Here is a 25,149-nt window from a genome sequence, read left to right as displayed (position 1 = left end):
TCAGAAAAAAATACAATAACTTAAAAAATAAAAAGTAAATTTGGGGTGGAGATGGTCAAAGTACAGACTTGCAGCTATAAAATAAATGTCCTGGGCATGTAATGTACAACATGGTGACTGTAGTTTAAAATACTGTATAGCATATTTGAAAGTTGCTAAGATAGTAGATCTTAAAAGTTCTCATCACACACAAAAAATTGTTAACTGCGTGTGGTGATGGATGTTAACTAGATTGTGGTGATCATTTCACCGTGTATACAATTATCAAATCATTATGTTGTACCCCTGAAACTAATATAAGTTTACATGTCCATTATATCTCAGTAAAAAATAGCAAAAAGAAAAGTAAATTTGATTTATATACCACGATTTTTCTTTCTTGGTTAAAGCTCATATATCATCAGGCTTAGGCGTATGGGAGGTAGACTGCTTGGTTGTGAATGCTAGGTCCACCATTTAGGATTTGTGTGATTTGGGGCAAATGCCTCTGTCTCCTAATCTGTAAAATGGAAATAGTAATAGTACCCATTAAGGGTACTTAATCTTGAGAATTAAATGAGGTAATACATCTGTATGTTCAGTGTAGTGCTTGGGTATTTTCAATAAGTAGCTCCATGTTATTGTTAGTCACTGTTTATGAACACATTTCTTGGCTTCTATTCAAGTTCTTTTAATTATCTGGCTTCTTCTCTGCCTCTCTGCTTTCCTGTATTGCTATTACCTGATACACTTCCTGTGCTCTAGCCATTTTAACTCCTTTTAATTCCATACGTGTACTATACTTTTTCTCACATGTTTTTTTCCCTTTGTACCTGCCATTTCTTATATCAGAAAAGGCCTTGGGTGTGTCTCTCTCCTTCCATCCAAGCTTGCCAACCCTATTCACTCTGACTCCGTAACAAATTCCTTCTTGTGTTATAGATTTGAGTCATCTACTTTTTTGGTGGAGTATGGAAATTATTTCTCATGTAGCACCCCAGAGTTCCTCTCACCCCCAGTTTTTATAAATATAACATCTTTAAGAATTCTTTTGTATCCCCAGAATTAGTTTAGTTGTAATTTTTAGTTTGTGTAACACCCCATATTGTGCTGTGGACACACTCTTATTTCATTCATTCATTCATTCTTTCCTTCATTTATTCATAATTTATTAATACATAGATACCTATGGACACTCAAAGAACTAATACTTTATTAATAACTTACAACTAGCTCTGCATTCCTCTGCTCTCTTCCCTGCTCCCCCCTGGAGGTCATCACTCTCGTCATTTTGGCTTTTCTTTTCCTTTTAACAAATATAGTTTAACAGATGTTATGTGTATCCCTAAACAAGTTATTGTTTGGTTTTAGATGCTCTTGAACTTGACAAAGTGGGCACCATGCTACATGTAGTCGTCTCAGACTTGCATCTTTCATTCAACATCTGGTTACCAAGATCCATTCATATTATTGCATACTTCATTAATTTTTACTGCAATACTCCATTGTAAAAATATGCCAGATTTGCCTATTTCCCTGTAAGTGGATATTTGAGTTACTTCTGATTTTTCTCTGCGCTTTCATGAACAGTGCTTTTTGGAACACTCTTGTACATGCATCCTCATGCATGTGTGTAAGTTTCTGTCTGGCATTTATTTAGGAGTGGAATGGTTGAATTGTAACTATGTGAATATTCAATTTTATTAGATAACGCCAAATTGTTTACAAAAGTGATTGCACCAATTTATACTCCATCTACAATTAAGAAATCCTTTGATTTACCTTCTCTCCAACATTTGGCATTATTATGCTTCTTGATTTTTTCCAATTAAATGGATATAAAATATTATCTCAATAGACTTGTTTGCATTTTCCTGAGTACTGATAAGGTTGAACATTTCCTCCTTGGTTTATTAGCCAATATAGTTCCTCTTATGTTAGATGCCATTTCACATCTTTTGGCTACATGTTTGTTACTTTCTTAGTGATTTAGGAATTCTTTATATACTTTTGATTTTTAACTTTCACTGGTTTTGTATCCACATATCTTCTCCCAGTTGTGAGCTTGCTTTCCACTGTCTTTAAAATTTAAATTTAAAATTTATAAATTGAGCTGTGGGAATTTCCTGAGCCCATCTGTTATTTATTGATTTATACTATGTTTCCAGGCAAAACCTCTTTTATAATTTTCTTTTTCTATCTAAAGTACTGTTTGACTATTCAAATGTCAAAAAAAGTATTCACCATTATTTTTTAATAAGAGTTTAAAAGTTTCCTTAATCTATGTAAAGGTGATTTAATCCATATGGTGTGAGATAGGGGTCCAATTTCATATTTTTTCCTATTTGGATAACTATTTAAAAAATCAATTTATTGAAAGTTCCTCTTTTTCCTATTGACCTGTCATACTCTTTGTTACATAATAATATTCAATATATGCATGAGTCAATTTCTTGACTGTTTTATTCCACTAATCAATTTTTCTTTCTCTGTGCCATACTTATAATCTTTTAATTACTATAGGATCATAAGTCTTGATATCAGGTAGGGAAAATATCTACTCTTTATTCTTCTTCACAAATGTCTTATTTAGTTTAATCTTTCACCCTCTATAGAATCAGTTTATCAAGTTCCACAACATTGCCTATGTGATTTTGATTGGAATTTTATAGAACCTTTGGTTTATTTTATAATATAAATACCAAATTGTTTTCCAAAGCATTTGGGACAACTTAAATTATGCTGGTAATTAATAAGAAGCCCTTATTAGAGGAGGAACTGTTAGAGTACAATTTTCAAAAGGTTAAAAGATCATGTCCCTCATCCAAATATGAAATGAAAACTTGTCAAAACTTATATTCAACTCATTGATTAAGTAGGGAAACAGTACTAATTTAAAACTGGTAGAGTACTGAAGAAGCTAGGTGTTTCCAGGCAATGTCAGAATAAGGTGGTTGGGTTAGCAGAACCTCCAGAAGTCCTACGGGGCCATGTGCATTAACCTTTGGAGCTTTCTCTCTTGTTGGGTGGAGATTCTTTGCGTGTCTACTTGACACAACTTTGCTCACTAAGGTCTGTTCCTCCACAGTTGTAAAAATGCACAGAAAATACAAAGTCAAGGCCAGCATTTTATTACAAGAACATCTAGTAATCTCTTTTGCCTACTTCCAAGTTTTGGATAATTTTCCTGACAAAACTGACAGCAAATGTTTCTGTAGTGTAACAGTTTAACATTTTAACTGTATCATTGTCTACCTTCTTGGACAGTTTGGGAAAAAAGTATTGGGAAAGTACTCTAAGAGAAACTTATTTGACTGTTAAAATAAGATGATAACCAGATTTTTGGATTACTGCTATGTTATTTGTCATATACATAGGTTTAAATTGATTTGACATTTAGATTTTATATTATTTAGTAAAAATATAGACAATATATTTATTATTTATTAGAAAAGTGCATGATTTTTTTCTTATTTTTTTCATAATAAACCAACAAAGCCTAAAAATCCATTTATGTATGTAAGAGAATTGTGAAAAAATGGTGCGTTGTTAACATAGAGGAATATATAGAAGACTACCATGCAGTGTTAAAAATGACAATCTAGGCCTTCATCTTCTATGATTGAGTAAAAATAATTACGTTATAAATCAGCAGATGTAGGATAATTTCCTTTATACTGTTGTTTAAATAAGTGACATGTCACCAGATGCTTGTAAATGAAGCAAAACTAAGTTTATTTAAACTCCCTGAAGTTAGTGAGTAAGCATTAACAATTCTTCAGAAGATGATGTTAGAAGTGAGATATTTATTAGGCTTTGGAATAAGGGCTCAAGTGGTGTAAGAGGGATCTTTCATGGTGAAAAAGGATAAGTCACTTAGCATTGGCCGACACAGCAAAGCGAGGGTTTTGAACTCTTAATGAGTAATAAGTAACAAGACAATGCAAGTCTTAATGTCTTATAAATAAGTGATGTGTTTGCCTAGGTAAATGGACTATTGTCCCCAATAAATTGATCTGTAGGAGTTTTCTGGAGTAAACAGTGAAGTTTTTTATTGCCTTTTATCCTCATTTTTCCTAAGCAAATATATCTTGGAGGAATCAACTACATCAAACTGACATCAGCGATCCACAGTTTTTGTTTTTCCTTTTATAAGTGTTTATTCTAGGAACATTTTTAAACTACCAACATACCAGAAAAAAGTTATTTGCCATTGTCCAGTTGTTTGTCTCACATAGAAAGTATCTCCTTTAATTTTCATAACCTGTTAATGGAAATAATATCCACATTTTACAGAGAATAAAACTTAGGGAATCTGATAATCAGATGCATATCATCTGATTCCACAGTCTGTGCTCTTATCCCTCTTAGCTCTTATACTACACTACAAAATAAACAAATAAATGAACATACCAACAAACTATTGTGGGGAAAAATTCAGTTTCCCTAGAAAACCCATTCGATTTATTGTAATATTTATTGAGTGAAATTCTATTTGTGACTGTTTCCCCCTCTTTCTCCAAATTGTGGGACCATGTCTTTAACTGTGTTCAACCCAGTATGATTTATCTATTAAAATCATATATGTTAACTTAAGTAAGAATAATAAGTAATAAAAGAAATCCTAAAGAAATGTGTGTCCCCAGTGAGCTGTGACTATTACTGATCTATGACTTTTGAGGTGCAGAATGGGAGAGGGCTTGCAGAACTGATTTAAAATCTTATGACATTGGTGCAGAGAATTCAATAAAACTAAAAGGTGCTTCTTTCATTGCATATGGAAGTCTTTGTGTAATTTCCAGTTTCATACTAACAACTAGTATCTGTTGACCATGCCCTGACTATTTGAGACCCAATAGCTCCCTCCCCCAAAACACACACATTTCTTCCCAAACTGGGCTTTGCTATTTAATCATGCCGCCCATTCCTAGCAATCCTGGGCTGTGGGAGCATCGTTATATTTTTCCTTCAAGGCTGTAAAATGACTGGTGCAAGAGTCCAATCTGAGTTAGAAATTACATGGTGTCGTCTATCCTCTTCTTATCTTATATGCATACAGAAAAAGCAAAGAGGATTTACATGTTGTAGTTGTTATGAGTTTTGATTGGGAGGCCGTTAGGCTTGTGGTGAGGCCATGCTACCTGTAGTCGTTATTATGTAAGCTTATCCGCCTTCCCGTGGCTAACAGCTTTATACTTTACAAACATATGTTTACATTTATGCATGTTCATGTATTTGTTTATATATATATCTTTATACCCTGTATGCGTATGTATATATACCTACTTGATCCAGACCTGCCCCCCACAATGCAGTTGGGCCAGGGTATGAAGAAGCAAAATCTCTTTGCAATTTAAGGATGAAAAAAGTGTATCTTTATACCTAAATAAAGCTAAATACTTATCCTAGCTTTCTTTATGTTTTGCTTCCTGTGCATAGGTTTAAGTTAAATTGGGATTGCTTAAATTTAATCATTTTTAGAAAAATGGGGAAGTACAGAGAGTAGGTCCTGAAAATGGACATTGACATGAGGACATGAGTTTTCAAACTGAAGAGAGACTTGAATAAAAAAGTACTCCTGGGTGGACTTCTAAATTGTTTTCCCGTGGAAACCGCAAAACTATGTATTTCCAGCTACCAGCAAGCTGTGATTACCAAGGAGTGACAAAAGCATAAATGCTATTATTGAGGGGTATCAGCATTATCCAGAATGAAAGAAAATTGATGAGTGATTAGCACCCCAGGATCTTTCCCTATTACCATTACATCTATCTATCTATCTATCTATCTATCTATCTATCTATCTATCTATCATCACTATATAAAAATATATATCTATTTAAACACATATATATGTACATGTACTATATATAAACATATATCTATTTAAACACATATATATGTGTATATATATGTGTATATATATATATATATATATATATATATATATATACATATGCATATAATAATAGCTGGTTTCCCTTTCTGAAAATGACATTATTTTAAATCTTATTTTTAAAATGCAGAGAATGCTATTGAAAGTCTCCAGAATTAATCTCTGCCTCCTTGTAAGATGTTACCAACTAAAAGAGGTGGAAAAGTTAGGCTTGCATAATTTTGAAAAGAATAAGATGGGCCAAAAGATGTTGGGAAATGCTTTAGGAGGGACTCCAAAGTATTTAAAGTGAGGTTAATTTTTGTGCATGTAGTAAAGATTGGAAGCCAGGTAGAAGGCCTTTGGAAGCACTTGAGCATGAACTGGTGAAACTAATTTTTTAAAATGAAAAATCAATGGTAGGCTTATTTTTTAATTTATTTTTTTACAAGGTTCCACTTGAATGGTAGCTCTGTTAAATAATTTAGTTACCTGAAGTTAAGAGTGAATATTTGGAAATGGATAGGAATCTGGGTTAGAGTCAATAATCAAAGGGCAGTATTAAACAAACACTTCTCAGTACCCCTATGTGGGTTTGGTGTTTGCAGTGCTCTTTTGTAACACTTTGCAGGTGACCTAGAACTCTCCTAATAATGAAGAACTAACTTGATGAGGAGGCAGGAAGCAAGAAGTAGTAACAGAAAGATCAGTGTCCCAATTCTGTCTCAGTACTGGCTATAAATTTGGGCAAGTCGCTAAAATTATTTGAATTAAAGTTTTTTCTCTATAAAATAAAGTTGATGGCTGCCTTACCCAAGTCATAGCAACACTGTAAAAATTAAATCAATCAACAGTAGTGGATATTTTTCTAAATGTTCATTAAATCATGGGGGGATGGTGCAAATAAACAAACACATCCAAATTAATAAAATTGAAAAAAAAAAAACCTGCAGGGAATGATCGTGAATCACAAGGTAGACCAAGTTGGAATAAGAGCTTACGAGGATTCAGCTCACCACAAACCCAAGTTTTGCATCCTCAAAATAGTTATAACCTAAGGAAAGGAAGATGACTTTATCTATTCCACTACACTATCGACTCAGAGTCCTTAAGGTTTGTACCAAAGAAAGAACTGGAGACCTTCATTCAGGCATTGAACAGGAATAGGTCCCTAATAGGTCTCAAGTAACTTAAGAGATACTTAAGACATAAGCATGAGCAATATGGGCCCCACCCTCATGGAGCCTACAATCTAATGGACTTACTTCATATGACTAAGAAGTGCTACTGTCACCATCATAGAGAATGATTGGAAGGGAAGAACACCAGTTAGACCAGAAAGTCCAGGTAGATATTGCCTTGTTTGAATGAGTGTAGTAATAGAAAAACAGGTACCTGGACTCCATGACCAATATCACAGCATCAGAGGAAGGCAGGAAGGGAAAAGCACCAAGTGGACACAGAGGAAGAATTTTCCTTTGGTAATGATCTGTATGTAGCATAATTTCCAAAAGAGAATATCTGCAAAACTTTGGCATCCTAAAAAGAGTCCAAAGCATTATTAGAGCAAAAAAAAAAGTGTTTCTGAAAGAATGGTGCACTGACAACCTGGGTCAGAATTATTTTTGGTATTTTAAAGAAAGTAAACAAGAATTTTAAGACTGAAACGAGGAAACTGCCTTTTAACAAGATCCTGCATAATTTTTATGCTAAATTCAAGTAACTAGAGCAATGGGAAATGGGAAAAAAATAAAGCATTTAAATCAGTATTAATGCAGTTGATATTGTTAAGACAAATTGATGATGGTTATACAAAAAAATCTCTATATACTTAAAATTGTTCCAGAGCATAAAATATCTGGAGAGTTTTTCAGTCTGTATTTGAAGATATTAGAATAATCTAAAGGTAGTAGCACATCAATCTTAGTTATGAGCATAGAAGAAAACTCCTAAAATATAGGAAAATGAATCCAGCGGTAAATTACATGAGTAGTTCACTACTACGAAAACAACTTATCCCACAATTGAAAAAAATAATTACCTAATAGAAAAACTATTAAAATAATTTACCAAATCAATAAATCAAGAGAAAAAGAAAAATGTACCATCAACTAATAGATTCAAGATAGGTTTTTTTTAACATCAACATTCATTCATTCCTGTTATGAGTTTTAGTAAAACATGAGTATTTATTGCAATCTCATGGTCAACAATATAATTACTGCTAAAGCACTAGAAGCCTTCTAAGAATGCACACCATGGTTATTTGATTATTCTTTTTTTTCATCAAAAAGTTCTAGTCAATGTAATAAGACAAGAACAATAAAATGGGAATACAAATATTGGAGATTTCCAGATGACATGATTGTCTGCCTAGAAAACTCAGAAAATAAACCTGAAAGATATCACTACCTATGAGAGAGTTCAACATGGTAGTCAATTACAGTATCAAAAACAAAAGTTAAAGGTTGGAACAAAATACTTTTAGAATAGCAAACAAAATTATAGGATCTGCCCAAATAAAAAAATAAAACATTGTTGACCAACATAAAAATAATGTTATTAACCAATGGTAACATATATCAGTAAGAACAGATATGGCCTAATAAGGATTGCAACTCCACTTTATTTTTTATTAAATACACCCATTTCCACTATTATATTGGGATAAATGTGACAAAATGATCTTAATCTTATTTTGAGTGTAAACATGTGGAAAAATGACATTTTAAGGAGTGATGAGGGCAGATTTGCCCTGGTGTATTGTTCAAAACCATATAGTTTGAGTCCGCTAAAATGACCTCCTGGATGGAGGTAAATTCAGATAAAGTTAGATGGGAGGAGGCAGGCCATAAAAGAGGAAGGAAGGAAGGAAGAGAAGAAGGAAAGAGGAAGATCAGAAGAGAGGAAGGAGGGAAGAAAAGGAGGAAGGAAGGAAGGAAAAGCCCATTTAAATCTGGAAAGGGAAATACCAAGAGGATATTTAAAATCAACTAAAATCATGAAAAAAATTGGGAAAGATAAAAAGTAAACTCTGTCCTAAATCCCTGAGTACTAGAGAACTTTATGGTGCTGGAGAGTTCCCGAAATTGTACAGTACGCTAAGTGGCCTTGATTCCCAAAGAGTTGCCGTTGGATCAAATAAAAGAAAAATCCATTCCATATTATAAATAGTAAACCCAAAGGACATTTTTTTGTACCTGATAGAAGACATGGGTCAAGAAGCATTTTGCTTGTTTTTTTGTTTGTTTTTTGCATTTTAGCTTTGAAAAGCATTTGTATAAATTTATGCTTTAATATCATCCATGGTCCTCAGTGATATTGACTTGGAGAGATCGCTAGATTAATTAAGAGTTTTGGGCTTCCCTGGTGGCCCAGTGGTTAAGAATCTGCCTGCCAATGCAGGGGACACGGGTTCGAGCCCTAGTCCGGGAAGATCCCACATGCAGTAGGGCAACTAAGCCCATGCGCCACAACTACCGAACCTATGCTCTAGAGCCCGCAAGTCAAAACTGCTGAGCCCATGTCCCACAACTACTGAGCCCACACACCTAGAGCCCATGCTCCGCAACAAGAGAAGCCACCACAATGAGAAGCCCACGCACCACAATGAAGATTAGCCCCCTCTCGCCGCAACTAGAGAAAGCCAGCACGCAGCAACAAAGACCCAACACAGCCAAAAAAATAAAATAATTTTTAAAAAAAGAAGAGTTTTACTTCACACAATATTATAATTAAAATGGAATTTCGAAGTCATTTAATGAGAGACCTCACACCATGCAAAATTGTTTTTACCTCAGGAAAAGAATCCAGTCACTTGCAAGCTCTTATCTAGTCTTTGGCACATTTATGTGGATTGGCGAGCTCTCCACTTTATAATGATGGCCATTTCAAAATCGGGTAATATCATTCATAATTCTCATATTTTTCTATAATTAATCCTATACAATAGAGCATCATATTATGAATCATCTCATTTTAATAGTGATGGTCACTTCAGTATTTAAAGACAGCCATTTTGTTAGTGCGCATTCTTCACATTTAGGTTAAACATTTCCAGTTCCTTAAATTTGTCATCCAATTAAATACTTTCCAGATCCCTCATTTTTTGCTTCAGGCTTTAGATGATCTCATTTTAGTTGAAAAATGCACCTCAATTATATACCCAGTACTGCACTCCTGATATTAACTGAAGAATGGACTCATATTTTTATAAATTTGATAATTCTAGGAAGCAAATCTACATGGCCTTTGCTTTATTACTTGTGCAGTAGCCATATGTCCTCTCAAATTTGCTTTTGTATCCGTAGCAAACATGAACTAATTTAGCTTGATATCAGTGTTACAGTTGCTTTATTTAAAATAAAGTCCTTTTCATTTGATAAACAAGGGAAACAGAGCCAATCATGGCTTTCCGAGATACTAGTGGAGTTGTGGGACTGCATGTGTGTGCACGTACTTTTATAGCATGTGAGTGTGAAGGTTTGCATATATGTGAAGTGGTGTGTGCATGCACACAGGCATGCATATAGAGGTGTTCTGCTAGAAGATATTGTTGCAATTTTCATGGCTTCTTGCTAAAGAAATTAACAAGTAAAGAGAATCATGATTTATGTGTTGATTTTTGCGATTTTACATATAAAGTAAAAAAGAGGACAGTAAATGACAAAATGATGCAAAGAAAAGAAAAAATGTTTATGGGTGAGGATATTTTCTTTAGGAATAAGAGAAAAAGAGCAATTCAAGTCTTCTGGAAGGTATAACAGATAAAACTTATTTTGCAATTGATGACAAAAGAGCTTTTGTTTTTATGGCCTAAGAGATTGCTTTTAAAATATTCATGGATCTTCTTGAACACGCAGCTTAGAATTTGGGAGTGAAATATTTCTGTAGTACATGTCAATTATTTTTTCTCCAGTTTTATCTCTTTTGTGTATTCCTGCAAAACAAAACAGACAAAAAACTATCTCGTTTATATAGATTACATTATCAAAATTTTGTCACATAAGGAAAAATGAAATTATGTCTTTGTTGTTTGTGTAAGCATTAAAATGTTTTCTTAAGTTTTTTGGAATCCTAACCTATAATAAATATGTTTGAGACTATTTAACTAAGAACATTTCAGATGATTATTCACAAGTCATCATGCACTGAACACAATGTTTCTTTTCACTCAGTATTTTGAAAATATTATTTAAGCCCTATCACATAAGAGAAGTTTGCTAGAATTTAGGGGAAAGCAAATGCATTTATTAGAATGCTATTATGTTTTAGAGTGTTGGTATCAGTTTATAGTAGATTAAATGTAGAATATTCAGTCCCTTAATTGATTTGTCTGGTTTGTAACTTCTCTATGGTGACTTTAACATTCCACTTGCACTACCACTCCTTTGTTGATCCATATATATTTTAATATGAGCTAGATAAATAAAAAGGTAAAGTGTTCCATACGTGGTGTCCCAAACAGTCTCAAGATAAAGTGAAGACTTGCTAAAAATAGATTTTCAGGCCTAGTCCCTTAAGTTTCAGATACAGTAGATCTGGAGTGGTTAGTTCAACCTGAATTTTTTAAGCATGCAGTTGATTCTGATGACAGGGAAAAGAATTAGGAAAACGCTCATGAAAAATTATTCCAAAAACACATATGAAAGACTTTTGCATTATTGCTGTTTGCAATCACCCATACCACTCATCATATCCACTGATACAAATAATCAAGTCAACTACATATGATATTTGAACTGACTATATCTTTAAAATTGGAAAGTAACTGCTTCTCTCAAAAAATAAAAAAACAGCATTTTACTCAATTCTCCTTTTCTGTGGTGGGGATTCACTCAAAGTATACAATGTATCACACCAAATAATTTATTTTTATTTTCTTATATATTAGTCTTTAGATTAATTATGTTTTTATTTTTTGTTTGCAGGGTGCAAGTTGAATTTTATATGAATGAAAACACATTTAAAGAGAGACTAAAGTTATTTTTTATCAAAAACCAGAGATCAAGTAAGTCTTTCATTTTATCCCCCTGTCTATGTATTTGTATATATGTTTACCTTAAAAAATTCCAGCTTTGCAATCCTTTTGCAAAATATCTTTTATAGAGAGAAGTAAAATTGATAGTCTTGTCTGCCAGGCATTAAAGTTCAGAAAACAATAGATGTTACATCTGGTGGTGTCAAGTCAAGGTTTCTTGACTATTTTACTTCTCGAAATCCCACATCAGTAAGTAGACTTCTGAGTGGACCATTTGGATTGGTAGGAACATTGAGGAAAATCATTTAAGTGAGGGTTCCCCATATTTTAACTGTGAGGGATACCAAAACTTGTTTTGAGAAGACTCTGGTGATTCCAAGTGACTATATGGGGAATAATTTTCTGGTTTAGTGATTTAGTAGGGAAGAGTTTCCCCATCACACCTAATAACAAGAAACATGTAGGGTGTTCCGAAAGGTACAGATTACTAGCATCCTCCCCTGGGAGATTTAAAATCAGGACGTATAGAGCTAAGCTCAGCATATAACATCCCAGTGATCCTTATCATCAAAGAAACTTGGGAAACATTGGAACTTCAAGGAGGCATGAAATTAGCATAATCACTGACCTCTAAGCGTGTTCAGGGTTGAAGTGCCAGTCATACTTGCCTTCCCCTAGTACCACGTACTTTGAAAAAGCCATAAATAATGAACCAATATGCAGTTTTTTTCATGTGATTATTGCTTAAGATGTCAAGAAGCATTGGAGAGGTCTACATTAGATTGGTGTAGACTTTGCTCTCTTTGAATTTTGACCTCTGAATCCTCCTGGGGTGGTCTAAAGTAAGTTGGGCTTCTATAGAGTTCATAGAGAGAAACTTGAGTTGTGAGCAGTTACCCAAGTACTGACTGCAGGCACACAGGTTAGAGAATCTTAATGGCTGGTTAGTTTTAGGATTAGGCTAATAATAACTAATGCTTTTCTAATCCAGTTGTTTTGAATTCCCAAGGTGGTCCCACCAATAGATGTTACCTGGAGAGGCCACATCATTTGCATAGAAGGTTTCCTTTATTTTAAAAATTTAAAAAATTTTACTAAAAATTTTCTTTCTCCAGGCCAGAAGGAATAGATGTATTATTTGAATACTTTAACAACAGCCAGCTTTGACTAAGCTGTCATTTGAGGAGATCAGTTCTATAAAACCAGGGCAATTTCATTAACAGTTTAGAAGACTTTATAAAGAAGGTAGCCCATAAGTACCTAGCATTTTAGTAGGAAAACCCAGGAAAAATTACACAATTAATAAGCATTAACCTTTTACTGTTAAGAAATGTTACCTCAGGTACACTCACTTATAGCAGAGTAAAAACAAAATGACATTTCATTTCCAGATTTTATTGAGAATTAATTATAGGAAGACCTCAAAATTTTATTCACAATCTGTGAATCAGTTACCACCTGATAATTGCAGGAAAGGTAATGCTTCTATTAATCAGACTTTAAGCACATTTTGCTTAATATTAATTACTCTTCTTCATCATCAAGTATTATAGGCCGCATAACTGTGAACGACACAGTTTCAAAGATACATACATGGCAGTCTTAATTCCCACAAAAAATTTTTTTAAGATTTCATTGGTATTTAAACCTAAAGTAAAAAGTTGGTCAAGTCTCAAAAGTGTGTGTGTGTGTGTGTGTGTGTGTGTGTGTGTGTGTGTGTGCTTGTGTATTTCCCAGCATATGCTATTAGGATTTCTCTATAATTATATAATTATTAATTAAATGTATAATATATAATTATATACATGATTATAATTTCTCTACAATCAAACCTACCAGGTGCTCAGAAGATACAAGATTTATAACTAATCCTGTGAATTTGTAAACAGCTAGATTTTCTGGCTAGTTAAAATTTATTCCAAAATTCATGGATCTATAAAGTGCTTAAACTTCTAAGCATACTTGAACCAATCTTGATTGGACATGATTTTTGTGGCTTCTGAATGCTCAAATGTAGATTTACTCTTAGTGTATAATATTCACTGTCATTTGTGGTTCATACGTTGTGTCATTCTCATTTTTTGTTTCAATATTTAGCCACCTAGAACTTCAGAGTGGGTAAGCAATTATGGTATTGTAGATTCTAAACACAATTTAAGTGCTGTACTTAAAGCTGATATTTTTGACAATTCTTTGTAGTCTTTTGTGGACTGAGTTCAAATGAAAATGCAATTTTTGTTGTTTGTTTAAAGGTCTAAGAATACGTCTGTTCAATTTTTCTCTCAAATTATTAAGCTGCTTTTTGTACATAATCCGAGTGCTACTAGAAAACCCTTCACAAGGAAATGAATGGTAAGGTATCTTTGTCTGATTTTCTACAATATTCTTTTTATTAGTTTGAATTGTATTATAAGTTTTGAGGTAAAACTGGTAAAAATAACATTATATTAGTTTCAGGTGTACAACATAATAATTTGATCTTTGTATACATGACAAAGTGATCACCACCATAAGTCTAGTTACCATATGTCACCATACAATCCATCCCCTTTACCCATTTTACCCCATTCTCTTCCTTTTCCTCTGATAACCAACAATCTATGAGTTCTGTTTTGTTAGCATGTTTTGTTTTTTTATGTTCTACATATAAGTGAAATCATATGGTATTTGTCTTTCGCTGTCTGACTTATTTTACTCAGCATAATGCCCTCTAGGTCCAACCATGTTGTCACAAATGTCAAGATTTCCTTCTTTTTATGGCTGAATAACACATTTCATTGTGGGTGTGTATATATACATACATACCACATCTTCTTTATTCATATATCCATCAATAAACACTTAGGTTGTTTCCATATCTTAGCTATTGTAAACACTACTGCAATGAACATAGGGGTGTGTGTATATCTTTTTGAATTAGAGTTTTGGGGGATTTTTAGGGGATAAATACCCAGAAGTAGAATAGCTGGATTATATGGTAGTTTTATTTTTAATTTTTTGAGGAACCACCATACTGTTTTCCATAGTGGTTGCACCAACTTACATTCTCACCAACAGTGTAAGAGGATTTCCTTTTCTCTGAAGCCTTGTCAACATTTTTTATTTCTTTTCTTTTTAATAATGGTCATTCTAACAGGTGGGAGGTGATATCCCATTGTGATTTTGATTTGCATTTTCCTAATAATTAGTAATGTTGAGAACATTTTCATGTACCAGTTGGACATCTGTATGTCTTCTTTGGAAAAATGTCTATCTGGATCCTATGACCATTTTTATTCCAATTTTTTTTTTGCTGTTGAGTTGAATGAGTTCTTTAATATTAAGGGTATTAACTCCTTATCAGATATATGATTTGCAAATATTTTTCCCATTTTAGGTTGCCTTTTCATTTTATTGATGGTATCCTTTCCTATGCAGAAGTTTTTTAGTTTGAAATAGTCCCACTTGTTTATTTTTGCTTTTGTTGCCTTTGCTTTTGGTGTCAGATTCAAAAAATCATCACCAAAACCTAGGTCAAGGGACTTACCACCTATGTTTTCTGCTAGGAGTCTTAAGGTTTCAGGTCTTACATTCAAGTCTTTAGTCCATTTTGGATTAATTTTTATGTATTGTGTAAGACAGTGGTCTACTTTCATTTTTTATGTGTGTCCTGTTTTCCCAACACAATTTATTGAAGAGATTGTCTTTTACCCATTGTATATTCATGGCTCCTTTGTCATTAATTAATTGACCATATATATGTGCATTTACTTCTGGGCTTTATATTCTCTTTCATTGATCTATGTATCTGTTTTATGCCAATACCATGCTATTTTGGTTACTATAGCTTCGTAGTATAGTTTGAAATCAAGGAGCATGATTTCTCCAGGTTTGTTCTTCTTTCTCAAGATGCTCGGCTATTTAGAGTCTTTTGTAGTTCCATAGAAATTTGTAAATTGGTTGTTTTAGTACTGTGAAAAATGTCATTGGAATTTTGATAGAGATTGAATTGAATCTGTAGATCACTTTGGGTAGTATGGACATTTTAACAATATTAATTCCTCCAATCCATGAGTACAGAATAGCTTTCCATTTCTTTGTGTCTTATTCAATATCTTTTATCAATGTCTTACAGATTTCAGTGTACAGGTCTTTCACCTCCTTGGCTAAATTTACTTCTAGGTATTTTATTCTTTCTGATGCAGTTGTAAATGGGGTTGTTTTCTTAATTTCTCTTTTTGATATTTCATTATAATTCATAGAAATGCACAGATTTCTGTACAGTCATTCTAGGTATCCAAAGGGAGTTGGTGCCAGGACCCCTGCACAGATACCAAAATCCATGGATGCTCAAGTCCCTTATAGGAAATGGCATAGTATTTGTGTATAACCCATGAACATCCTCCCATATACTTTATATCATCTCTAAATTGCTTATACTGAATATAGTATAAATGCTGTGTAAATAGTTGCCAGCATGTGACAAATTCAAGTTTTGATTTTTGGAAATTTCTGGAATTTTTTTCAAATACTTTTGATCCATGGTTGATTGAATCAACAGATGTAAAACCCATGGATAAGGAGGGTTGACTGTACATTGATTTTGTATCCTGCAACTTTTGCTGAATTCATTTATTAGTGCTAATATTTTTTTTGTGGAGTTTTTAGGGTTTGCTATATGTAGTCTAATGTCATCTGCAAATAATTCCAGTTTTACTTCTTTCTTTCCAATTTGGATGACTTTGTTTCTTTACCTTGCCTAATTGCTGTGCCTAGGACTTCCAATGCTATGTTTATAAAAGAGGCAAGAGTGGGCATCCTTGTCTTGTTCCTGGTCTTAGAGGGAAAGCTTTCAACTTTTCATCACTGAGTATGTTGTTAGCTGTAGGTTGGTGTATATGACTTTTATGATGTTGAGGTACATTCCCTCTATACCTACTTAGCTGAGAGTTTTTAATCATAAGTGGATGTTGAATCAAAATTAAACAATGCCTTTTTTGCATCTATTGAGATGATTATATAATTTTCATCTATTTTGTTAATGTGGTTAATGTTTTTTTTTAACATCATTATTGGAGTATAATTGCTTGACAATGGTGTGTTAGTTTCTGCTATATAACAAAGTGAATCAGCTATACGTATACATATATCCCCAAATCCCCTCAACTTGCGTCTCCCTCCCACCCTCCCTATCCCACCCCTCTAGGTGGATACAAAGCACCGAGCTGATCTCCCTCTGCTTTTTCTGCATCTGTTGAGATGATCTTATGGTTTTTCTCCTTCAGTTTGTTACTATGGTTTATCACATTGATTGATTTGCATATATTGAAGAATCCTTGCATTTCTGGGATAAACCCCACTTGATCATGGTGTATGATCCTTTTAATGTGCTGTTGGATTCTGTTTGCTAGTATTTTGTTGAGGATTTTTGCATCTATGTTCATCAGTGATATCACCCTGTAGTTTTCTTTCTTTGTGACCTCTTTGTCTGGTTTTGGTATCAGGGTGATGGTGACCTCGTAGAATTAATTTCGGAGTGTTCCTCCTCTGCTATATTTTGCAAGAGTTTGAGAAGGATAGGTATTAGCTATTCTCTAAATATTTGATAGAAATTGCCTGTAAATCCATCTGGTCCTGGGCTTTTGTTTGTTGGAAGATTTTTAATCACAGTTTCAAATTCAGTGCTTGTGATTGGTCTGTTTATATTTTCTATTTCTTCCTGGTTCAGTCTTGGAAGGTTGTACTTTTCTAAGAATTTTTCCATTTCTTCCAGGCTGTCCATTTTATTGGCATGTAGCTGCTTGTATTAATCGCTCATGAGCCTTTGTATTTCTGCAGGGTCAGTTGTTACTTCTACTTTTTCATATCTTATTCTGTGGATTTGAGTCTTCTCCCTTTTTTTCTTGATAAGTCTGGCTAATGGTTTATCAATTTTGTTTATCTTCTCAAAGAACCAGCTTTTAGTTTTATTGATCTTTGCTATCGTTTCCTTCATTTCTTTTTCACTTATTTCTGATCTGATCTTTGGAATTTCTTTCCTTTCGCTAACTTTGGGGTTTTATTGTTCTCCTTTCTCTAATTGCTTTAGGTGTAAGGTTAGGTTTTTTATGTGAGATGTTTCTTGTTTCCTGAGGTAGGATTGTATTGCTATAAACTTCTCTCTTAGAACTGCTTTTGCTGCATCCCATAGGTTTTGGGTCATCGTGTTTTCATTGTCATTTGTTTCCAGGTATTTTCTGATTTCCTCTTTGATTTCTTTCGTGATCACTTGGTTATTTAATAGTGTATTGTTTAACCTCTATGTGTTTGTATTGTTTACAGATTTTTTCCTGTAATTGATATCTAGTCTCATAGCGTTGTGGTCAGAAAAGATACCTGATGCGATTTCAATTTTCTTAAATTTACCAAGGCCTGATTTGTGACCCAAGGTATGATCTATCCTGGAGAATGTTCCATGAGCACTTGAGAAGAAAGTGTATTCTGTTGTTTTTGGATGGAATGTCCTATAAATGTCAATTAAGTCCATCTTGTTTAATGTATCATTTAAAGCTTGTGTTTCCTTATTTATTTTCATTTTGGATGATCTGTCCATTGTTGAACGTGGGGTGTTAAAGTCCCCTACTATGATTGTGTGACTGTCGATTTCCCCTTTTGTGGCTGTTAGCATTTTCCTTATGTACTGAGGTGCTGCTGTGTTGGGTACATAAATATTTACAATTGTTATATCTTCTTCTTGGATTGATCCCTTGATCATTATGTAGTGTCCCTCTTTGTCTCTTGCAATAGCCTTTATTTTAAAGTCTATTTTGTCTGGTATGACAATTGCTACTCCAGCTTTTTTTAAATTTCCATTCGCATTGAATATCATTTTCCATCCCCTCCCTTTCAGTCTATATGTGTCCCTAGGTCTGAAGTGAGTCTCTTGTAGACAGCATATATATGGGTCTTCTTTTTGTGTCCATTCAGCCAGTCTATGTCTTTTGGTTGGAGCATTTAATCCATTTACATTTAAGGCATTTATAAATATATATGTGCCTATTACCATTTTCTTAATTGTTTTAGGGTTTATTTTTGTAGGTCTTTTCCTTCTCTTGTGTTTCCTGCCTAGGGAAGTTCCTTTAGCATTTGTTGTAGAGCTGGTTTGGTGGTGTTGAATTCTCTTAGCTTTTTCTTGTCTGTAAAGTTTTTCCCTTTCATCACTTTAAATATGTCTGGCCACTCCCTTCTGGTTTGCAGAGTTTCTGCTGAAAGATCAGCTGTTAACCTTATGGGGATTCCCTTGTATGTTTTTTGTTGTTTTCCCCTTGCTGCTTTTAATATGTTTTCTTTGTGTTTAATATTTGATAGTTTGATTAATATGTGTCTTGGCGTGTTTCTCCTTGGATTTATCCTGTATGGGACTCTGTGCTTCATGGACTTGATTGACTATTTCCTTTCCCATATTAGAGAAGTTTTCAACTATAATCTCTTCAAATATTTTCTCAGTCCCTGTCTTTTTCTCTTCTTCTGTGACCTCTCTAATTCGAATGTTGGTACGTTTAATGTTGTCCCAGAGGTCTCTGAGACTGTCCTCAATTCTTTTCATTCTTTTTTCTTTATTCTGCTCTGCAGTAGTTATTTCCACTATTTTATCTTCCAGGTTACTTATCCATTCTTCTGCTGTGGTTATTCCACTGTTGATTTCTTCTAGAGAATTTTTAATTTCATTTATTGTGTTGTTCATCATTGTTTGCTCTTTAGTTCTTCTAGGTCCTTGTTAAACGTTTCTTGTATTTTCTCCATTCTATTTCCAAGACTTTGGATCATCTTTACTATCATTACTCTGAATTCTTTTTCAGGTAGACTGCCTATTTCCTCTTCATTTGTTTGGTCTGGTGGGTTTTTACCTTGCTCCTTTTTCTGCTGTGTGTTTCTCGTTCTTCTCATTTTGCTTAACTTATTGTGTTTGGGGTCTCCTTTTCGCAGGCTGCAGGTTCGTAGTTCCCCTTGTTTTTGGTGTGTGTCCCCAGTGGCTAAGGTTGGTTCAGTGTGTTGTGTAGGCTTCCTGGTGGAGGGTACTGGTGCCTGTGTTCTGGTGGATGAGGCTGGATTTTGTCTTTCTGGTGGGCAGCACCACTTCCGGTGGAGTGTTTTGGGGTGTCTGTGACCTTATTATGATTTTATGCAGCCTCTCTGCTAATGGGTGGGGTTGTGTTCCTTTCCTGCTAATTGTTTGGCATAGGGTGTCCAACACTGTAGGTTGCTGGTGGTTGAGTGTTTCTTGGTCTTAGTATTGGGATGGAGATCTGTGGGAGAGCTTTTGCCGTTTGATATTATGTGGAGGTCTCTGGTGGACCAATGTCCTGAACTCGGCTCTCCCACCTTAGAGGCACAGGCCTGACACCTGGCCGGAGCACCAAGACCCTGTCAGCCACACGCCTTAGAAGAAAAGTGAGAAAAAAAATAAAGAAAGTAAAAGATAAAATAATAAAATAAAGTTATTAAAATGAAAAATTAAAAAAATTATTAAAAATTAAAAAGTATTGAAAAAGAAAAAAAAAAAGAAAGAAAAAAGAAGAGAGCAACCAAACCAAAAAACAAATCCACCAATGATAAGAAGTGCTAAAAACTATACTAAAACCAACCAACAAACAAAAAAACAGACAGAACCCTAGAATAAATGGTAAAACAAAGCTATACAGGCACAATCACACAAAGAAGCATACACATACGCCCTCACAAAAAGAGAAAAAGGAAAAAAAAAAATATATATATATATATAAACAAAAAAAGGTAGAGAACAACCAAATCAATAAATAAATCTACCAATGATAATAAACTCTAAATACTATACTAAGATAAACATAAAACCAGAAAGAAATTAGATGCAGAAAGCAAACCCCACGTCTACAGTTGCTCCCAAATTCCACCATCTCATTTTTGGAATGTTTTGTTGTCTATTCAGGTATTCCAGAGATGCAGGGTACATCAAGTTGATTGTGGAGATTTAATTCACTGCTCCTGAGGCTGCACGGAGAAATTTCCCTTTCTCTTCTTTATTTGCACAGCTCCTGGGGTTCAGCTTTGGATTTGGCGCCTCCTCTGCATGTAGGTCCCCCTCTCGTGTCAGTTCTTCACCCAGGCAGGAGCGGGTTAAAGGAGTGGCTGATTAGGGGGCTTTGGCTCACTCAGGCCGGTGGGAGGTAGGGGTACAGAATGTGGGGCAAGCCTGCGGCGACAGAGGCTGGCGTGATGTTGCACCAGCCTGAGGCACACCGTGTGTTCTCTGGGAGAATTTGTCCCTGGATCACGGGATCCTGGCAGTGGCGGGCTGCACAGGCTCCCGGGAGGGGAGGTGTGGATAGTGACCTGTGCTTGCACACAGGTTTTTTGGTGGTGGCAGCAGCAGCCTTAGCATTTCATGCCCATCTCTGGTGTCTGAGCTGATAGCCGCAGCTTGCGACTGTCTCTGGAACTCCTTTAGGCAGTGCTCTGAATCTTCTCTCCTTGTGCACCCTGGAACAATGGTCTGTTGCCTCTTAGGCAGTTCCGGACTTTTTCCTGGACTCCCTCCCAGCTAGCTGTGGCACACTAGCCCCCTTCAGGCTGTGTTCACTCAGCTGACCCCAGTTCTCTCCCCGGGACCCGACCTCCGAAGCTGGAGTCTCAGCTCCCAGTCCCCACCTGCCCCAGCGAGTGAGCAGACAAGCCTCTCAGTCTGGTGAGTGCTGGCTGGCACTGATCCTCTGTGCGGGAATCTCTCTGCCCTGCCCTTTGCACCCCTGTTGCTGTGCTCTCCTCCATGGCTCCAAAGCTTCCCCCCTGCCACCCCTCGTCTCCTCCAGTGAAGGGACTTCTAGTGTGTGGAAACTTTTCCTCCTTCACAGCTCCCTCCCAGAAGTGCAGGTCCTGCCCCTATTCTTTTGTCTCTGTTTTTTTTTTTTCTTATGCCCTACCCAGGTACGTGAGGAGTTTCCTGCATTTTGGGAGGTCTGAGGTTTTCTGCCAGCGTTCAGTATGTATTCTGTAAGAGCAGTTCCACATGTAGATATATTTCTGATGTATTTGTGGGGAGGAAGGTGATCTCCACGTCTTACCTTCCGCCATCTTGAAGGTCTCTCCTAATGTGGTTAATGTTAATGAGATGTTGATCCACTCTGAATCTCTGGAATAAATCCCACTTGATCATGATGTATGATCCTTTTTAATGTATTGTCAAATTTGGTTTTCTAGTATTTTGTTGAGGGTTTTTGCATCAATATTTATCAGGGATATTGGCCTGTAATTTTCTTTTTGTATGGTTTTCTTGTCTGGTTTCATTATCAGGGTTTCAGGCCTCTAAAATTGAGTTTGGAAACATTACCTCCTCTTCAATTTTCGGAAGAATTTTAGCCAGCTAGGTTTCAAACCTTCTTTGAATATTTGGAAGAATTCATCAGTATAGCCAGCTGGTGGTAGACTTTTGTTTGTTAGGAATTTTTAAATTACTAATGAGATCTCCTTACTAGTAGTCAGTCTATTACAGATTTTTTATTTCTGTATGATTCAGTCTTGGAAGATTGCATATTTCAAAGAATTTATTCATTTCTTCTAAGTTGTCCAGTTTGGCACATAATTGTTCATAATAATCTCTTACGATCTTTTGTGTTTCTGTGGTATCATTTGTAATACCGCTCTTATTTTAGGTTTTATTTATTTGAGCCTGCTCCCTTTTTTTCTTGGTAAGTCCAGTGAGAGGTTTGTCAATTTTGTTTATCTTTTCAAAGCACCAGCTCTTGGTTTTATTCATCTTTCCTAATGTTTTCTAAGTCTTTATTTCATTTATTTCTACTCTGATCTTTATTATTTCCCTCTTTTTACTAACGTTTCCCTTCATTTGTTCTTCTTTTTCTGGTTCTTTTAGGTGTAAAGTTAGATTGTTTATTTGGATTTTTTCTTGTTCCTTGAGGTAGCCCAGTATCTGTATGAACTTCCCTCTTAGAACAGCTTTTGCTGCATTCCATAGGTTTTGGAATGCTGTGTTGTCATTTTTGTCTCACAATAATTTTTTATTTCCTCTTTGATTTCTTTTTTGACCCATTGGTTTTTTAGTAGCATGTCTTTTTATCTTGATGTATTTGTGATTTATCCAGTTTTCTTCCTAAAATTGATTTTTAGTTTCATACCATGTGGTCAGAAAAGATACTTGGTATAGTTTCAGTCTTCTGATCTGTTTTGTGATCTAACATGTGTCCTATCTTGGAGAATGTTCATGAGCACTTGAACATGTATATTCTGCTGAATTTGGATGGAATGTCCTGTATGTGTCTATTAAATCCATCTGATCTAATGTGTCATTTAAGGCTAATGTTTCTTTATTTTCTCTCTGAATGGTCAATCCATTGATGTAAGTATGGTGTTGCAGTCAATTTCTCCCTTTAGGTCTCTTGATATTTGCTTTATATATTTAGGTGCTCCTAAGTTGGGTATATATATATTTACAAATGTTATATCATCCTGCTGGATTGACCTTTTTATCATTATCTAATACCCTTCTTTGTCTTTTACTACAGTCTTTGTTTTAAGGTCTATTTTGTTTGATATAAATATAGCTACACCAGCTTCCTTTTTATTTTAATTTTCATGGAATATCTATTTCCACTCCTTTACTTTGTCTGTATGTGTCCTTACATCTGAAGTAAGTCTCTTGAGGCAACATATAGATGAATTTTTTTTTTAATCCATTCAACCACTGTATGCATTTTGATTAGAGAAGTTATTCTATTTACATTTAAAGTAATTATTGATAGGTATGTACTTATTACCATTTTATTACTTATTTTCTGGCTATTTTTGTAGTTTGTCTCTGTTCCTTTCTTCTTCTCTTGCTCCTTTCCCTTGTGCTTTGATGACTTTCTTTAGTGTTATGTTTAGATTCCTTCTTTATTATTTTTGTGTACCTACTGAAGGTTTTTGCTTTGCGACTAACATGATGTTCACATATAACAGCCTATATATATAGCAGTCTCTTTTAAATTGAGAGCAAGTTAGGTTTGAACATATTCTAAAAACTCTACATTTTTACCACTGCCATCCACGTTTTATGTTTTTGATAGCATATTTTTATTTTTAAAGTTTGATGTATGTCATAACTAATGTAGTTATAGTTAATTTTACTACTTTTTTCTTTTAACCTTAATAATAGCTTAGTAAATGGTCAGTCCACTAGTTTTACTGTGTATTTACCTTTACCAGTGAGATTTTTACTTTCTTATGTTTTCTTGTTACTAGTTAGTGCCTTTTCTTTTCAGCTTAAAGAAGTCCCTTTAACATTTCTTTTAAGGGTGGTTTAGGGATGATAAAATCCTTTAGCTTTTGCTTGTCTGGAAAATTCTTTTTCTCCCCTTGGATTCTGAATCATAACCTTGCCAAGTAGAGTATTCTTGGTTGGAAGATTTTTCTTTTCAGCAATTTGAATCTATCATGCCACTCTCTTCTGGTCTGCAAAGCTTCTTCTTGAAAATAAGCTGGTAGTCTTATGGAGGTTCCCTTGTACATAAAAAGTTGTTTTCCTCTTGCTGCTTTTAATATTCTCTCTTTAACTTTTGACACTTTTATTGTAATGTGTCTCTCTCTGAGTTTGTCTTATTTGTAACTCTCTTGTCTTCCTGGACCTAGAGGTCTGTTTCCTTCCCTAGGTTAGGAAAAATTTCAGCCATTATTTCTTTGCATAAACTTTCTGCCCCTTTTCTCTCTCTCTTCCTTTTTTGTCATCCCTATCATGTGTATATTAGTCTGTTTGATGGAGTCTCATAAATCCCTTAAGCTGGCTTCACTCTTTGTCATTTTTTTTCTTTTTGCTGCTCTTGCTGAATGAATTCCATTATCCTGTCTTTGAGTTTGTTGTTTTTTTCTTCTGCTTGATCTAGTCTTGTATTGAACCCCTTTATTGCATTTTTTCAGTTCAGTTATTGTATTCTTCAGCTCTGTGACTTTTGGTTTGGTACTTTCTTATATTTTCTATCTCTTTGTTGAAGTCCTCACTGTATTCATCTGTTCTTCTCTCAAGTTTGGTGAGCATTTTTATGACCATTATTTTGAACTCTATATCAGGTAAATTACTTATCTCCATTTCATTAAGGATTTTTTTTAAAAAATTTAATCTTGCTCTTTCTTTTGAAACATCTTCCTCGGTTTCCTCATTTTGCTTGTCTCTCTGTGTTTCTATGTATTAGGCAAAAGAGGATCCCTCACCCAGTCTCGAAGGAGTTCTATTGTGTAAGCAGTGAACATTATTGTTTGACCTTGCCCTAGCTCTTGGTGGTCTCTCAAATCTTTGTGATTGTTTAAGCAGTGTGGTTTATTCTTGATAAGTTCC

At 34.7% G+C, this 25,149-nt stretch overlaps 1 protein-coding gene across 2 annotated transcripts in view; it reads left to right on the top strand.

Annotated features, from left to right (window-relative positions):
• Positions 1-25,149, top strand: part of KCNT2 (potassium sodium-activated channel subfamily T member 2) — a 368,862-nt gene that overhangs the window by 96,369 nt on the left and 247,344 nt on the right. For both annotated transcript variants that reach the window (XM_068538563.1, XM_068538562.1), the window contains exons 2-3: positions 11,785-11,864; positions 14,087-14,186. In XM_068538563.1, the coding sequence (XP_068394664.1) occupies positions 11,785-11,864; positions 14,087-14,186 (180 nt within the window). The remainder of the gene's footprint in view (positions 1-11,784; positions 11,865-14,086; positions 14,187-25,149) is intronic.

Source organism: Eschrichtius robustus, chromosome 3, assembly GCF_028021215.1.
Source record: "Eschrichtius robustus isolate mEscRob2 chromosome 3, mEscRob2.pri, whole genome shotgun sequence".
In the NCBI taxonomy this organism is placed as follows: domain Eukaryota; kingdom Metazoa; phylum Chordata; class Mammalia; order Artiodactyla; family Eschrichtiidae; genus Eschrichtius; species Eschrichtius robustus.
Note: the sequence above shows the minus strand (reverse complement) of the source record. Positions and strands in the feature narration are given on the sequence as shown.